General features: G+C 50.1%; 1 protein-coding gene across 13 annotated transcripts in view; it reads right to left on the reverse strand.

The window, feature by feature from the left end:
- FRMD4A (FERM domain containing 4A) overlaps nucleotides 1-13,392 on the reverse strand; it is a 608,405-nt gene that overhangs the window by 89,136 nt on the left and 505,877 nt on the right. For all 13 annotated transcript variants that reach the window (XM_060659574.2, XM_060659575.3, XM_060659579.3 and 10 more), the window contains 3 exons: nucleotides 7,838-7,921; nucleotides 2,820-2,885; nucleotides 2,488-2,545 (listed from right to left, as the gene is read on the reverse strand). In XM_060659574.2, coding sequence (XP_060515557.1) covers nucleotides 2,488-2,545; nucleotides 2,820-2,885; nucleotides 7,838-7,921 — 208 coding nt within the window. The remainder of the gene's footprint in view (nucleotides 1-2,487; nucleotides 2,546-2,819; nucleotides 2,886-7,837; nucleotides 7,922-13,392) is intronic.

Consider the following 13,392-nt stretch of genomic DNA (forward strand, 5'->3'; position numbering starts at 1 on the left):
AGTCTCTGAGAGCGACTCAGGAGGGGACTCAGTGCCACCACAGCTTTGGGTGTCACCACACCAGAGAATACGGCAGCTGTGAAATCGGGAGGCCACCGACTGCGGGGCTCAATACAGTCGTTTGGGCTTGCGTGGATACGTGTGCTCTGTCTCCACCTGAGGAGGAGAGCCCTGGCTTCAGCCTGGAGGTCCCAAGAGGCCAACACACAAGCACTTCCGGCACTCTGGAAATCACAAGGTCTGTTTCTGGTCTCTCGCAAACTGCAGAAAAGCACGTTCCTGAAGTTTTATTGTAAGGCAGAAAGCATATATGTATCACAGGCTCCCTTACTGTCAAACTCCAGGGCTGACGAAGAGATGGGACACGGGTTTACGCAAGTAAAAGACTGGATGACGTCCCTGCACAGAGACATCCACTCTAGCCATGACAATCTCTCTTGGCAGTCTAACATCTGTCTTCCAACAGATGTCTGTCTGTCCAACAGACAGTCTTCCAACAGACTTTCGTCGGGGGGGGGGCCGGAGGGGTGAATTTCAGAATCTCTATTTTCAGTATGAGAGATGGAGGTGAGCTCAAATTATGAACACACAGCAGATGAGAGAGCCTAGTTCAGGGGATTTCTTGTCCCTATTCTTGGGCACAGCCCCTTTGCTGCACGTCCCCACAGAATATTCCCACAATGGAGAGGAGTTTCTATGAAATGCGTCTTGTAACAACTATTGTTGGATCCCAAGATTTCCTTTATGGTAACCAGATGGTGAAGGGGATGTAGACTCTACAACCCTCACTGGCTGTGTGTGGAACGCTGGCAGCCAGCGCGGGGAATTTTGAGCCTCAGGTCATATCATAAAGTGTCCAATTTCCCTTGGGGGAGCCGACTGCCCGCTGACTTCAATGGGCACATCTCAAGGTGCCACCTCATAGAGAGCTGGTCTCCACAGTGGATTCACCTTCCTCGAGTGGGACAGGAGACGCTAAAAAGGCCAGGGGATACTCCTCATGACAGACTTACAGCTCAGGCTTGAGAACTTCTGGGCAGGAATGGCTGGGACAGTTCTAAGAGTTCCATGAATGATGGAGAAGAGGGATTAAGGCTTCCCTCGGTGGGGAGAGCTTTGGTAGGACATCAGGAAGAATTTAACCATTTCAGGCTTTAAAAGATCCTGAGCTGACAGTCGGTGAAGCATCTGACTTGGGCCCACATCATAATCTCACAGTTTGTGAGTGGGAGCCCCGCGTCGGGCTCTGTGCTGACAGCTCGGAGCCTGGAGCCTGCTTCGGATTCTGTGTCCCCCTCTCTCTCTGCTCCTCCCCCGTGCTCTCTCTGTGTCTCTCAAACATAAATAAACATTAAAAAAAAGACCTCAGCTGAGCTGCTGGGTAGGACTGGGGTTCCCGCGTGTGCCTCATAACCGGGCTCCGCAAATACAGTTCCAACATTCATTCCCATCACGGAAGGGGGACATGCAACTACCCAATTCAATTCTCAATAAACACTTATTTAGTCAATATTTACCGAGTATCTACTATGTGCCAGGCACTTACAGGGCTCCAGGAATGAAAAAAAGGAATGCAACACACTGTCCTGGCCATTGGAAGGCTGCACTTTAGCAGAAGATACAGGCAACGAAACATACAAAGTGCTGTGCGAGCCGCAATGAGTGACACAAAGATAAATGTAGCAGAGAGTACGTTCTAGTCCAAGGGAATTAAAAATACAGCTGGATGGAAACACGGGGAGAGAAACTGGTAAACGGGCAAGCGAATCTCAGGTTGGCTGGTTGAACTGTCTAGCATTCAGAAATGTTTTCATTTCAGCTGGACTTTGGGCAAGGACTTAATCTTTCCATGTTGGGGTCAATTAAAGAAGGGAAATTATCCTGTCTCATCACAGATAAGGGCACACGGGCATGTCACTATCTATTATTTCAATGAAGGGATCCCAGTCTGGAGCATTACGGTAAAATCAAGAAAAATTGAGCACAGGGTTCATGTTCCATGGGACTTGCCATCACAACATTTAAGAAGACACATCTTGTCTTCTTAAACAGCCATGAGCTTAATTTGTCAGCCTCTAATGCCGGCCCTCCTCCTCCAAAATTGCCTGTGTGGCATTTGACCACCAAGAAAAACATTGCTGATTCTGCTTAAGGTTTTTGTTCTCCACAGTTCACTGCCTTCAGAGGGAATCGTCCTACTGAGAGGCTCTGCGGTCCTGACGTCCCAGGATTCTTCTGAGAATCAAAGGAAGAAGGGACTCATTATACCCACTTTGCATAAGAGAACATGAGTTTTGGTAAGTGACTGCATCAAGTCTTCCGACGTGGGGGGAATGTTCCAGCGCCCCAACCCTCCTCAGCACACAATCATCTCGAGCAAGTCCTCTATCATGCCTATCCGTCCCCACCCCCCAAAATCTTCAGTAAGATTAAAAGGGAAAACTGAGAAGTGTTTCTGGTTTTTTTTAGGGCAGGCTTGGTACTTACTTTCACTGCATAATAGTGAACCCCGTAGGTTGGGAGAGACTCCACGATGCTCATGTAGCTGGGAAGAGAGAACACACACACACACACACACACACACACACAGGTCGTTATTCGGCAGGTCTGGAATCAGAGACATATTTATGTGTGCGCGTGACAAAGCTCTCAGAGTGATTATTTACCTGAAAATTGAAACTGAACCCTCGTCGCGTCGCCCCCCCCCCCCCCCCCCCCGGGGAGTTATGTGTCTTTGCGAACAGAACTGAACAACCCTGCCACATGCTGTATGAACACACACAAACACAGCCTCGTGGGCACTGGGAGAGGCCACTTACTTTACAATTGCTTGACCTCTGGTCTGGCCGTTCAGTTTCTTGTAGTGCTCAATGACTCGGTCCTCACTAGAATTGCAACACAAAGACGGTGTTACATACGGTCCCTAGGTCAACGGTCAGCACCCTGCTGACGGAGAACCTTCTTCCGAACCTGAGCAACGTCCTGAGAAGTTCCAAGGAGCCAACAGCTCCTGGAGAAAGGATTTGTCCTGAAGTGGCATTTCTGAACTCAGCCTGAGTGAGGTGTTTTGGGCTACAGCTTTACTTGGGGTCAGCTCCCTGCAAGAAATGCTACCATGGCAGATGAGGAAGAAGCAGTGAGCATGTGTCTCCCTGGAGAGGGACACAGAGCCGGGGACAAGAAGAGGCCGGCTGGCTGGGGATCAGGGGGGACGCTGTGGCAGAATGCCCGCATCTTCCTCGTCCTCTGCATCCCCTGGATCCTGTCTGCACACGGCCTCACAGGGGAGGGCAGGCGCTGACCTCAATAGAATGCCCACGTCTTCCCTATCATGAATTAGTGGTCAGCGTTGAGGGCTCCCAAGGAGGATGGAAAGTTCTGGAATTTGGGCCTGGCTAACACAATCCATGAGGCAATCCAAGGCCCAGAGAAGCCCTGGGAAACAATGAGGCAGCTACCAGAAGTGAGATGGGAACGCCACGATGTCCTGAAATCTCAGCTCTAAAACAGCAAGAGACTGGCTTGTGCCTTGGGAGACACCCGCCAGCCAAACCCCTCTTTGACAGGGTGGGGGGCACGAAGGGACTCTCTGAGAAGGGACTCTGGTGCCCAGACAGCCATGGCGGCTGAAGCACAGAGCCAACCTGGGGAGTCACAGGGAAAGCACATCCCACCTGCAGAGGAGTCAAGTCCAAAAGACCCGGCCTCCATGACCTGGCCACACCGCCAGGAGCCTCATTCCTCCTCTTTCTCCCCACCCCTTTCTCACCCCAGGCCCGTGGGCTTCATGACAGGAGGCAATGAAGGAGGGATGAACCCTCAAGACCTCCTTGGTTGGCCTTCATTATTTATTATGAATTTGGTATTCCAGAGTTGATCTAAAGCCTTATTTGCCAACTTTTTGTTTTTTTTCTTTAGGAAAAAAAGAAAGGCCATTTCTGAGGGCCATGTGTTCTGTATGTTCACTAACTACCACGTGGGGGTAATTTATTGACTTTCCGATCGCTCTCTGAATCTTCAACGGGTCTCTCTTCATTTTAGTATTCCGAAATCTGGTGTACGTGAAGATTACCTGACTTGACAAGAGAGCACTTTTCTAAACACCCCAAACAGGAACTGGCTAGCTCCAAGGAGGCTTCCTTTGGCTGGAGAGTCGTTTCGGTGGTTCCTGGACACCTGTTCAGAGGGGCAGATGCCCCTTTCTCCTTGGCTCCCAGACAACCCCTCCGCTTTGAGTGTGACAGAGCCCTTCTCCTGAGCGAAGTCTCCAGCAGCGTCGTGTTCGGGCTGGCCCCCCCACCTCACCAGACCTTCAGAGCGAGACCTTCAGGGTCTGCTCTTCTCTCTCCCTGCCCACCCCCTCAATCAGCGGCTGGGTTGGGCGTGTTTCCTAGCACAGGGTTTCGAATTCTGTGAGGTCAACCTGTGGATCCAGGGGTAAGCAACTCAGGGGCGACAGGAGCCAATTTCCTTCCCAGTTTGGGGAGAGAAGGTCCCCGGGCGGCGAAGGCGAGATAAAAATCAACGTAGGGCTGTAGCTGCGAACACAGTCGAGGCTTAGACAAACACTGGTTAAAGTCAGAAACGCCGTCAGGCAGCTGTTCAGCTGTTTGCCAACTAAATGGCTTCTCGGGGCTTGACAGCTGCAGGAATCTGCCACCCCTCGTTTCTCTGTACCTCCTGATGACCCAGGCCATCTGTGAGACCACGGTATGCAGCTTCTCCTTCCCCAGCTCTCCCCGCTCTGAAACACCATGGACCCGGCACGCGCCATGCTGACTGAGAACCCACTCAGCTCCCTGCCCCCCTCCTCCTTCCTCTGGAATTTACAGATAGCCCAAGTGCACTGGCTCTGTGGACAGTTTCCCAGCTACCCTGGATCTCTGGTACGGAGTTATCAGTGGGATAACTGTAAAAAAGGCACCAGCCACAGAATCCCAAAACACTATTTGGAGGACACTGTGTTACACAGAGGAGGAAGACAGATGATTCCGGCTGACTGTGCCTAGCCACGTCATTCTGGGAGATCATCTCTCTGCAGGCAGCAGCCCAGAAAACCCACGGGGATGGAGATATGGTTCCCTGTCTTGCAGGAGCCATCGCCTGCACTGGTCAGTGATTTTGGAGTAAAGATAGATGCCCCTGCATACCCTGTAGGGGTGGTTCGGCCGGGGGGGGGGGTGTTGTCCAGCATTTGCAAGCCAGGCCCTTGAGAGAATCCAGGTCAGGGCCCTGCTACTGCTCTGTTCTATGGCCCTGGGCGCGTAATTCTAACCGTCTGCGTCACCTGTCCCCCGATAGGGAAATCCCATGGAATAGAAGTCCAAGCCGGTTACACGCTTGGGGAAAATTAGCAGAAAGCATTACTGCACGATTACTCAGCATTATGATGTACCTTTCACTACATGCTAGTTGCATTATGTGACTTCTTACTTCTGCTCTTGCTTACAGTCTGGATCCAGTAGGTATGGTTAATTCCGCTTTATGGGTGGGAAATTGAGGCGGCAGAGAAGTAACTGAAGCTTCCCGTGCTATTCAGAGACATGGCTGGGATTCTAAACCCCACGGCTTTGCTCTCTAAGCTGTGATGCCTTTCCCGACTAGTGTGGACGGGCTCCCTATGGCTTAGTCCAGCCTAAGGGTTGTCTGCCGCATCCGTGAAGTCTAGCGAGAGCGGGAGAGCCTGGAAGAAGGGCAAATATCCGTCGCCCTTCAGGGACGATCAGGGCAACATGAGGCTGTGGGCGACCCGACAGACTGTGGTGTCAGAGCGAGTGAAAGTCTCTTCCACCGACAAGGGGTCATGGTTAATCGTAGAGACGCGTGATGATGCTGTGGCCGAGGAAAGTCTACGGACACGCAAGTCTGTCTCCGGTCTACGAAGCACGAATAGCATTTATCCCTTCCTGAAGTCTTTGCTTTTTAGAAATCCAAATGAGTAGGTTGGAATATAGAGACCGACTTCAACCAGCCAACTGCAGTGAATAAGGCATTTTTTCGGCAATGCACCAACAAGATGGGCCATGCGGCTGGCGTGTCTGTGCATAGGCTGGGCTGTGCTCCCTGAGGGCACCTGTTTCAAAAATCTCACTTCCTCCATTCCGTGCCTTCCCCGTGAGTACACACAGGGGCACGGGTGCCACTGGGTCCAAGTGAGGCCCAGGGAAAGCGCTGGCCGGGCCTCAGAGATTGGAGGGGTGTCGGTAAAGACGAAGCTGTTCATATGAACACAAAAGACAAGCGCGACATGAAGGAAGACATTTCTGTATTGGAAGTAACATGTGGGCGTGGAACAGACTGTGGAGATCACGAGAGAGAGACACACACACAGAGACTGAGAAGGAGCTGGTAAGCATAGGGTGGACATGCCGGGAAACAAATGAATGAGGAGGTCGCTGAGGGACGGTTTAGATTAAAAGCAACTCTGACCCCAGAAAACCCAGCCCCCACCTGGCAAATTCATCCCCTTCGTGCAGGAACTACTGGTCTCCAGAACTATATTCTCGTGTCTCTAACTCTTTCACCATTGGTTTCCCCAATATGAACAGCTGGTGGGGGAGGGGGACACGGACGATGAGGCCCAGGGGACACAGGGGACCGGGGAGAGGGTGGCACGGCTCCATGAGCGAGGGGACAGGAGCGTCGTCTGTTGGTGTGCACAGGTGCAGGCCGCCAAGCTGGCATCGTGGGAGCGGACACGCGAACGGGTGAGTCTGCAGGTGTGACAGATTCTGTCCCTGGGGGGGCAGGTTAGGATTCTATAAAGCCACTATGCATCCACCTCTATGTTTGTGCAGGACGAGCGGCAAAAAACCAGCTCAGAGAGATGAGATAGTGGGGGACGGGGCGTGCCAGCGCCCCGGGGGCAGGGGGGCTCTCTGCCCCTGGGACTCAGCGTCTCATTTCTGCTCCCGCTGCCCCATCGCTTGGTCTCTTGAGGAGAAACGACCTGTGGCCCAGAGTTGAACCCGCTAATGCCGTGTGCATCGCCACCCGCCCTAACCCAGCTATTGGAATCTCTGGGAGACACCTGAATAACTGAGCCACTAGTGTGCTGCCTGCAAAAGTGTCCAGACGAGACGAAATGTTAGCAATCCAGACGTCGCACAAAGCAGATTCAAGAGGTGTTTACAAGCGTCGCATGTTACAGTTTATCAGGACTGACCTGCGACTTTTGTTTTATTATTACTGCTTTTGTTGTTGTTGTTAATAAAAGCACTCATTGCTTGTTGAAAAGGACTCAGAAGGAACACGAGGGCCATGGCAGTGCACTCCTCCTGGGTCGGTGGTGAGGGCCACCCGGGGACACAGGCCCCACCCGATCGTGACCAGAACCACAATCCAGGACCCTTTTGCGCGTCTGTTTTGTTCGGAATCAGTGATCCGGGGCCTGACGGATGAACTAGGGTGTAATGTTCCACGGCGGCCAAATCAGGAGATAAGAAACATTGTGGGAAAATCAAAGAATCAATCTCTCTCTTCTGCAAATGAAAAAAAAAAAAAAAAAAAAAAAAACCCGCAGTTCTCCCACATCTCCAAACCTCACACATCCTGTCATCAAATGACAGGGATTCCAGAATGAAACTCGAGCAGCACATGAAAGGGTCTCCAAGGAGGCAAAGCATCCAAAGTGAAATTTTAGACGGTTTTTTTTTTTAAGAGAAAGAAAATAGAAAATGGCAAACCATGCCACTTAAATACATGCTGAAAATGGTCTGGCCAAGACCTAAGCCGCTTCTACAAGTTGGAGTGGGGCCGGCTGGGGTCCTGGTGCCCCGGCCCCTAGTGCCCCGGGAGGGCTCGCTCCTGATGGGTGCGCCGAGGGGGTGCAGCTTACCAGTAGGCCAGGGAGGGGTGCTCCTTCAGGGCTTGAGTGGGGAGCGCCGGCAGCTTCTTTAAGTCACTCCTCACCACCTCATTGCTGGAAGACAGGGAGGGCACACAGGCAATGCCAAGGAATGGTTCACCCTCCGAGAAAACCACCGCACTGTGTGATCCACCCCGCCCCGCCCCGCCCCGGGGGCCTCAGCCGAGACCCCACAGCTGTTCCCTTTTAATGAAAACTGGACGGGGGAGGGGGGTAGGAAGGGGTGCTCCCTTTTAATTGGTTTAATATAGAGGAAAGAGAACACACGAGGTGCAGAGCCCAGCAGGCCTCTCCTCTGGGGCACAGAACAGGACAGGGCATCGTGCTCACAGATGGCCCGTACGTGGAGCGGGGCACACGCCCAGGGCCCCTGAGCAGCACGAATCTGGGAAGAGAAGGGTCGCCAGTGTCCGTGGGGGAAGCTCCTGGGGTCCCATCACGGGCTCTGGGGGCCCCAACGGGCAACCTGACTGCTTCTCCTTGAGAGCGGTTTCCCTCAAGAACACACAATGCTGGTTTTCTCTGCTCGGATCGTCTGCACACTGGAGACTGTTGTCCAAAATATGAGGAAAAAAAAAAAACCTTCTGCTTTTGGGCCACCTGGGTGGCTCAGTTGGTTAAGCATCAGGCTTTGGCTCGGGTCACGATTGCACAGTTCGTGAGTTCGAGCCCCAGCATCGGCTCGCTGCTGTCAGTGTGGAGTCGGCTTCAGATCCCCTGTCTCCCTCTCTCTGTGCCCCTCCCCTGCTCGTTTCTCTCTCCCTCTCTCCAAAATAAATAAAGATAAAAGAAAGAAAGAAAGAAAGAAAGAAAGAAAGAAGGAAAAGAAGGTCTTGCTTTTGACAAGACCTGGAAATGACTCCAAGAGTGGGAAGTGGATTACCTGATCCTAGACGCAGGTCCCGGCACCAGAAATTCTGTCTCCGCCCCCCCCCCCCCCCCCCCCCGGTTCCCACGCTGTCAGGTTAGAAGGACACTTAAAACTCCCCTAGTTGTAACCAGGCTTCTTCAGAGGCTTGACTCCTCTCTGCACCCTCAACAGACCTGCATCCCCGCTGGGCCAGGGCACTGGGGTCCGCACGCACTCTTCACCTCCAGAGGCAATTACTGGCCTCCTCCTTGGGATGGCTTTGGCCTTTAGAGCGGCTCACGGCCCCTGCCCCGCTGGCAAGGGCTCACCCCGTGGAGCCTGCCTTGGTCCACAGTTCTAACCAAGGCCACAGTAGCAGCTTCTGTGCTCCTCGCACAGAGCAAGGCAGATGCTGGCCCCTGGGAGGCTGAGCGATAACACCAAGACAGCAAGGAGACAGGAGCTCAGGAAGTACATGTGAAGGAAGGACAGAAGGGCAGCACAGTCACAGATGGGGAGCTCCTGAGGCAGCTGGACAGCAGACACCCTGACATCCACGCCGCAGACTGGAGGATGTGCCCTTTGGGAGAACCCACCCTCCCAGAAATGCTGCCCCGGGCAACGGATCACAGCGGCTACCCTTTGCATACCAAGTGCCAGTGGGCAAACCATTCCAGGACTTTCAGCTCGGTTCATTTATGTGGTGACAGAGAAACACACTGGGGGGGGGGGGGACTGGGTGGGGACACAGCTGCTCTCAGGGTGCTTTCCAAGTGGTCTGAGAAATGGTGTCAGTGGTGTTTCTGAACAGCCGACCAGAAGAACAGCTCAACGTGTTACCATATGATTCAACAAAACCAAGCACTACAGCTGCTGTCACCTACGTGGTAAGGCAAGGATTTATCAATTAATCGTTAAAAAGTTGAAGGTATTTGGGGAGCCCCTGCTAGATGGGAAAACAGTGTAGGGGGCTCCAAAAAAGATAAGGCACAGTCTTTATCCAAAAGGTGCTCGCGAGTTAGCAGGGCGGCATGAGCACAAACAGAAAGATTACTGATTAAGGGCAGTAGTCGATCACGTTGATTCAAACAACGCATTCGATAGCTCAGAGGAAAGAGAGCCCCTGTGAGCTCTGGTGGAAGCAGCAGCTTTGGGGCAGGGCCTGGGTGGAGAAAAAAAATAGGAGTATCATTTTCATGGAGTTCACACGTACCCAGTAGGCAACGGCCAGCCACTGGGGGTTTTCAAATGGGTGAGCCCCCTGTGTTTGGGAAAATTCGGTTCCCAAGCAGGGTTTGGAATTTTTACTCGCATCCTATTAAGGCATCGTTCAAGCAAATACTCAGTTCACCGAACACCTGAGAGCCCGCGGGGATGAATTTCTGGATCTCACCTCCCCTGTTTCACCACAGGCACCCTGAGAACAGGGCTTCGATTCACTGATCATCAGCGGCACCTTACCTATCAAAAGCTACTCACTCTTGTGGGATGAACTTGTGCTGGCCGAAGCCGCGGGGGGGAGCAAATTCAGCTGAAGCTGGAGTTTGGGTTTTCTCACACTCATCACATTTAGAGTATATTTGGGGAAGGAGGAAGGTAAAGGAGGAAGGGATCGTCTTACGCACCAAACACTAGTTTGTTGGCAAACAAGTTTCCCCGATGACCATCGCAGGCTCGATTTCCTGGCGGGAGCCTGCCGTGGCTTCTCCAGCTCTCCCCCAGGGCAAGGTCACACGGACAAATACAACAAGAAATCACGAAGGCGTGAAGCCCATCCAAATCCATTACATTCTGGAAGGGATCCATGGCTCTTAATCCTTCCCACAGGACAGCTATGTAGAAATGTTTTATTTGCCTTTCTGCTGTCTGTAAACATCTGTGCTAACTTAGAGGTGGGTCAGCCCAGCGAAATGATCTGGCCCCACTCTGTGGCCACGTATCGGACGGCTGCCCTGATGGCAGACCCGGTCGCTGCATCTCCAGAGGCGTGGGAAGCTACGACCTAATGAACGTCCTAGAAGTCCCCAGTTTCCTCTTTCAGGGTCATCGACTCAGACATTTTTCCCCCAGAGTTCAGTGCACTTGATAAATGCCGATGTATAAGACAGCCTAAAATGGTTCATGTTCCATTTTTAGAAAAAGAAAAAAGGCCCCTTGGAGAGTCATTTGCTACACTGCGAATCAACCCGAAGTCTTCTCATTTTTAACATTCACCAGATTTTATTCCAAACTTTTGGGAAGTGGACTCTCAGTGTTGCTCTGGTCTTTGATTTAGGGGGATTTTTGAGATGATGTGTCTCTTTCCTACCACCTACACTGCTTATATCTGGGACGTTCAAATGATCTACTAAGAACACATTCTAAGATTTCTAGCAATATATCAAACAAGGAATTTGCTGCAAATAACAGCAACAACAGATTTAACCAAGACACCATAAAGCGAAGGAAGCAAAAATCAAATTTGATCAGAGGATTAGCAAAATCCACATGGGTTTGTTTCCCTTTAAAAAAACGAGGAAATACTTTTTCAGAAGATTCTCCTTAGGTTCAATGAGATGTCCATAATTTGCAGGACAAATCTGGGACACAGAGAAAATGCTTAGTGCGGCAGAATTCTTCCTGAACCCAGTGGTTTCGATGCACACGGCACTAAAACACAAAAGAGCGCTAAGCCCAGAAAGTCAAACCAGCGTAACAAGGAGCATTGTCCTGCAATTCAGGCGAGGCAACGTGATGCCTTTTCACTAACACTAATGCCTCCGTGTTTTATAAGGCTATCGTGAAGGTCAAGTTCCCCAGGGAGAGGGATTTCCTAAGTAAAAGAGCCCTACAGGTCCTCATTATCCGTAATTCCCAAATCCAAAAAGCTCTAAGAAACAGACATCTCTGTAACACCCTTGGTGGCAATCCTAACCTTTTTATAGGAGGCAACATTGGACCTTTCTCTGCCCCACTTGGTGCAAATATCCATGTTCTGGTGCAGGCACAGTAAGAGGTTAGGTTCCAGGATAGTGCCCCAGACACTATCACGGTGTTCAGGAACACCCTGAATTGCCCCCGTCTAAAATCTACAAATTTCAGAATTCAGAAACATCGCCGACACCCTAAAGCTTCAGACCTACACCGTGGATCTGTACGACTTTATTCAATGGTACAATGAATCTAGAAAACTCTAAGATTAATAAGGCAAGTTGTATATTTTTTTCTTCTTTGCTGATCTTTAAAAACCACGCAGGAAACAATTTCTTTCCTTTTCCTTCCTCCCTTTTTTTGTTTGTTTGTTTGTTTGTTTGTTTGTTTGAACCAAGTTCAAGTTCTGGTTACAACAAAGAAAATGAGGTGCTTGCCTATTTTCTCCCAATCACATGCTTTTTTAAAAAGTGCGTAGGGAGGGCTGGAAAAGCTAGTAGCTGGGATGTTGCCTGTAACACTTCTCCTATCGTTGTGTGAACATTCGCAGACACTGGCAACCTGAGGACCCGCTGAGACTTCTCCAGCATGGGATTCTGGATTCTGGGTTTGGATCACGGATAAACTGGCTACCCTCCATGGAGGGGGAAAATTGCCAACATTTATGAATTGTGTGCCTTTATTTTCTGATGCTAACTACCAATTTATCTGAGTACAGACTTCTTCCTTGACGAGTGAGTTTGGCTTCCTAGGGTGATGCAAAACGTTTTGTGAGTTTCTAACATAGTTGGGAACTTGCAAAATTCAAAACAAGTTTTTAAACATTTTAGAAGTCTACAATCGAGACAGTAATTACACGCAAATGAAACAAGCAGCAGCAACTGATTAACTTTCTACATCTCCCTTAGACTGGGAATCTTAATTTTGAAAAACTGACATAGTGTTATAGCCACGAGCCTTACCGCTATTCACAAGGTCAACTCGAAATACCATATTGCTATTAAATAAATGCTTCACAAGAGAGGCAGCTGTCATAATACAAAATCTCCTCCTTACTTTATAGCTAAACGATTCCCATAGGACTTGAAGGATATCGTCCTACAAAATCCCCCGTCTGAATATTTTCCTATGCTCAGAAAATGTGATTTACACACTTGAAAAGCTCAGGAAAATGGAATTTTGTGCATAAAACAACGATTTATGTAACGATTTATAACTTTTCCACTTGAACATTTTGTTTCAAATTTTCACAGATTTTGTTCCTTTTCAAAAGGTCTTGCGGGCGTGAAATATTCCAGCTGCTTCTCGCTCAAAGTCCTTTCTTAAATCATGGGAAAACCATCACATACCCCTTCTCTCTCTCTCTCTCTCTCTCTTTTTGTGTGTGAAATAACATACGAGAATTACATACATTTAAATTATTCCCACAAAAACTCTCCTTTGGGCTGACAGATGTGTTTTAAGCTTAACAGAGGACTTTTCTACTAAGTTTCCAACAGGGACATTCGCAATCTGGGGTATTAAAGATACAATTCAAACTGGTAGAGATATCAGTTCTATTCTAAATGTTCACTATTCCAAACCCCACTGTCTGAGTATTTCTTAGTCTACCTAAAACTCTCAGCAAATCTATTTTGCTTACTATACGATCACCGCCAACTAGTTTCTTTCAAGACACCAATTAAAAAGTTGTAGGAAACGGGGCACCCTGGGTGGCTCAGTCGGTTAAGTGTCTGACTCTTGGTTTCGGCTCAGGTCATGATCT

This window comes from Panthera onca, chromosome B4 (genome assembly GCF_046562875.1).
Source record: "Panthera onca isolate mPanOnc1 chromosome B4, mPanOnc1 haplotype 2, whole genome shotgun sequence".
Lineage (NCBI taxonomy): Eukaryota > Metazoa > Chordata > Mammalia > Carnivora > Felidae > Panthera > Panthera onca.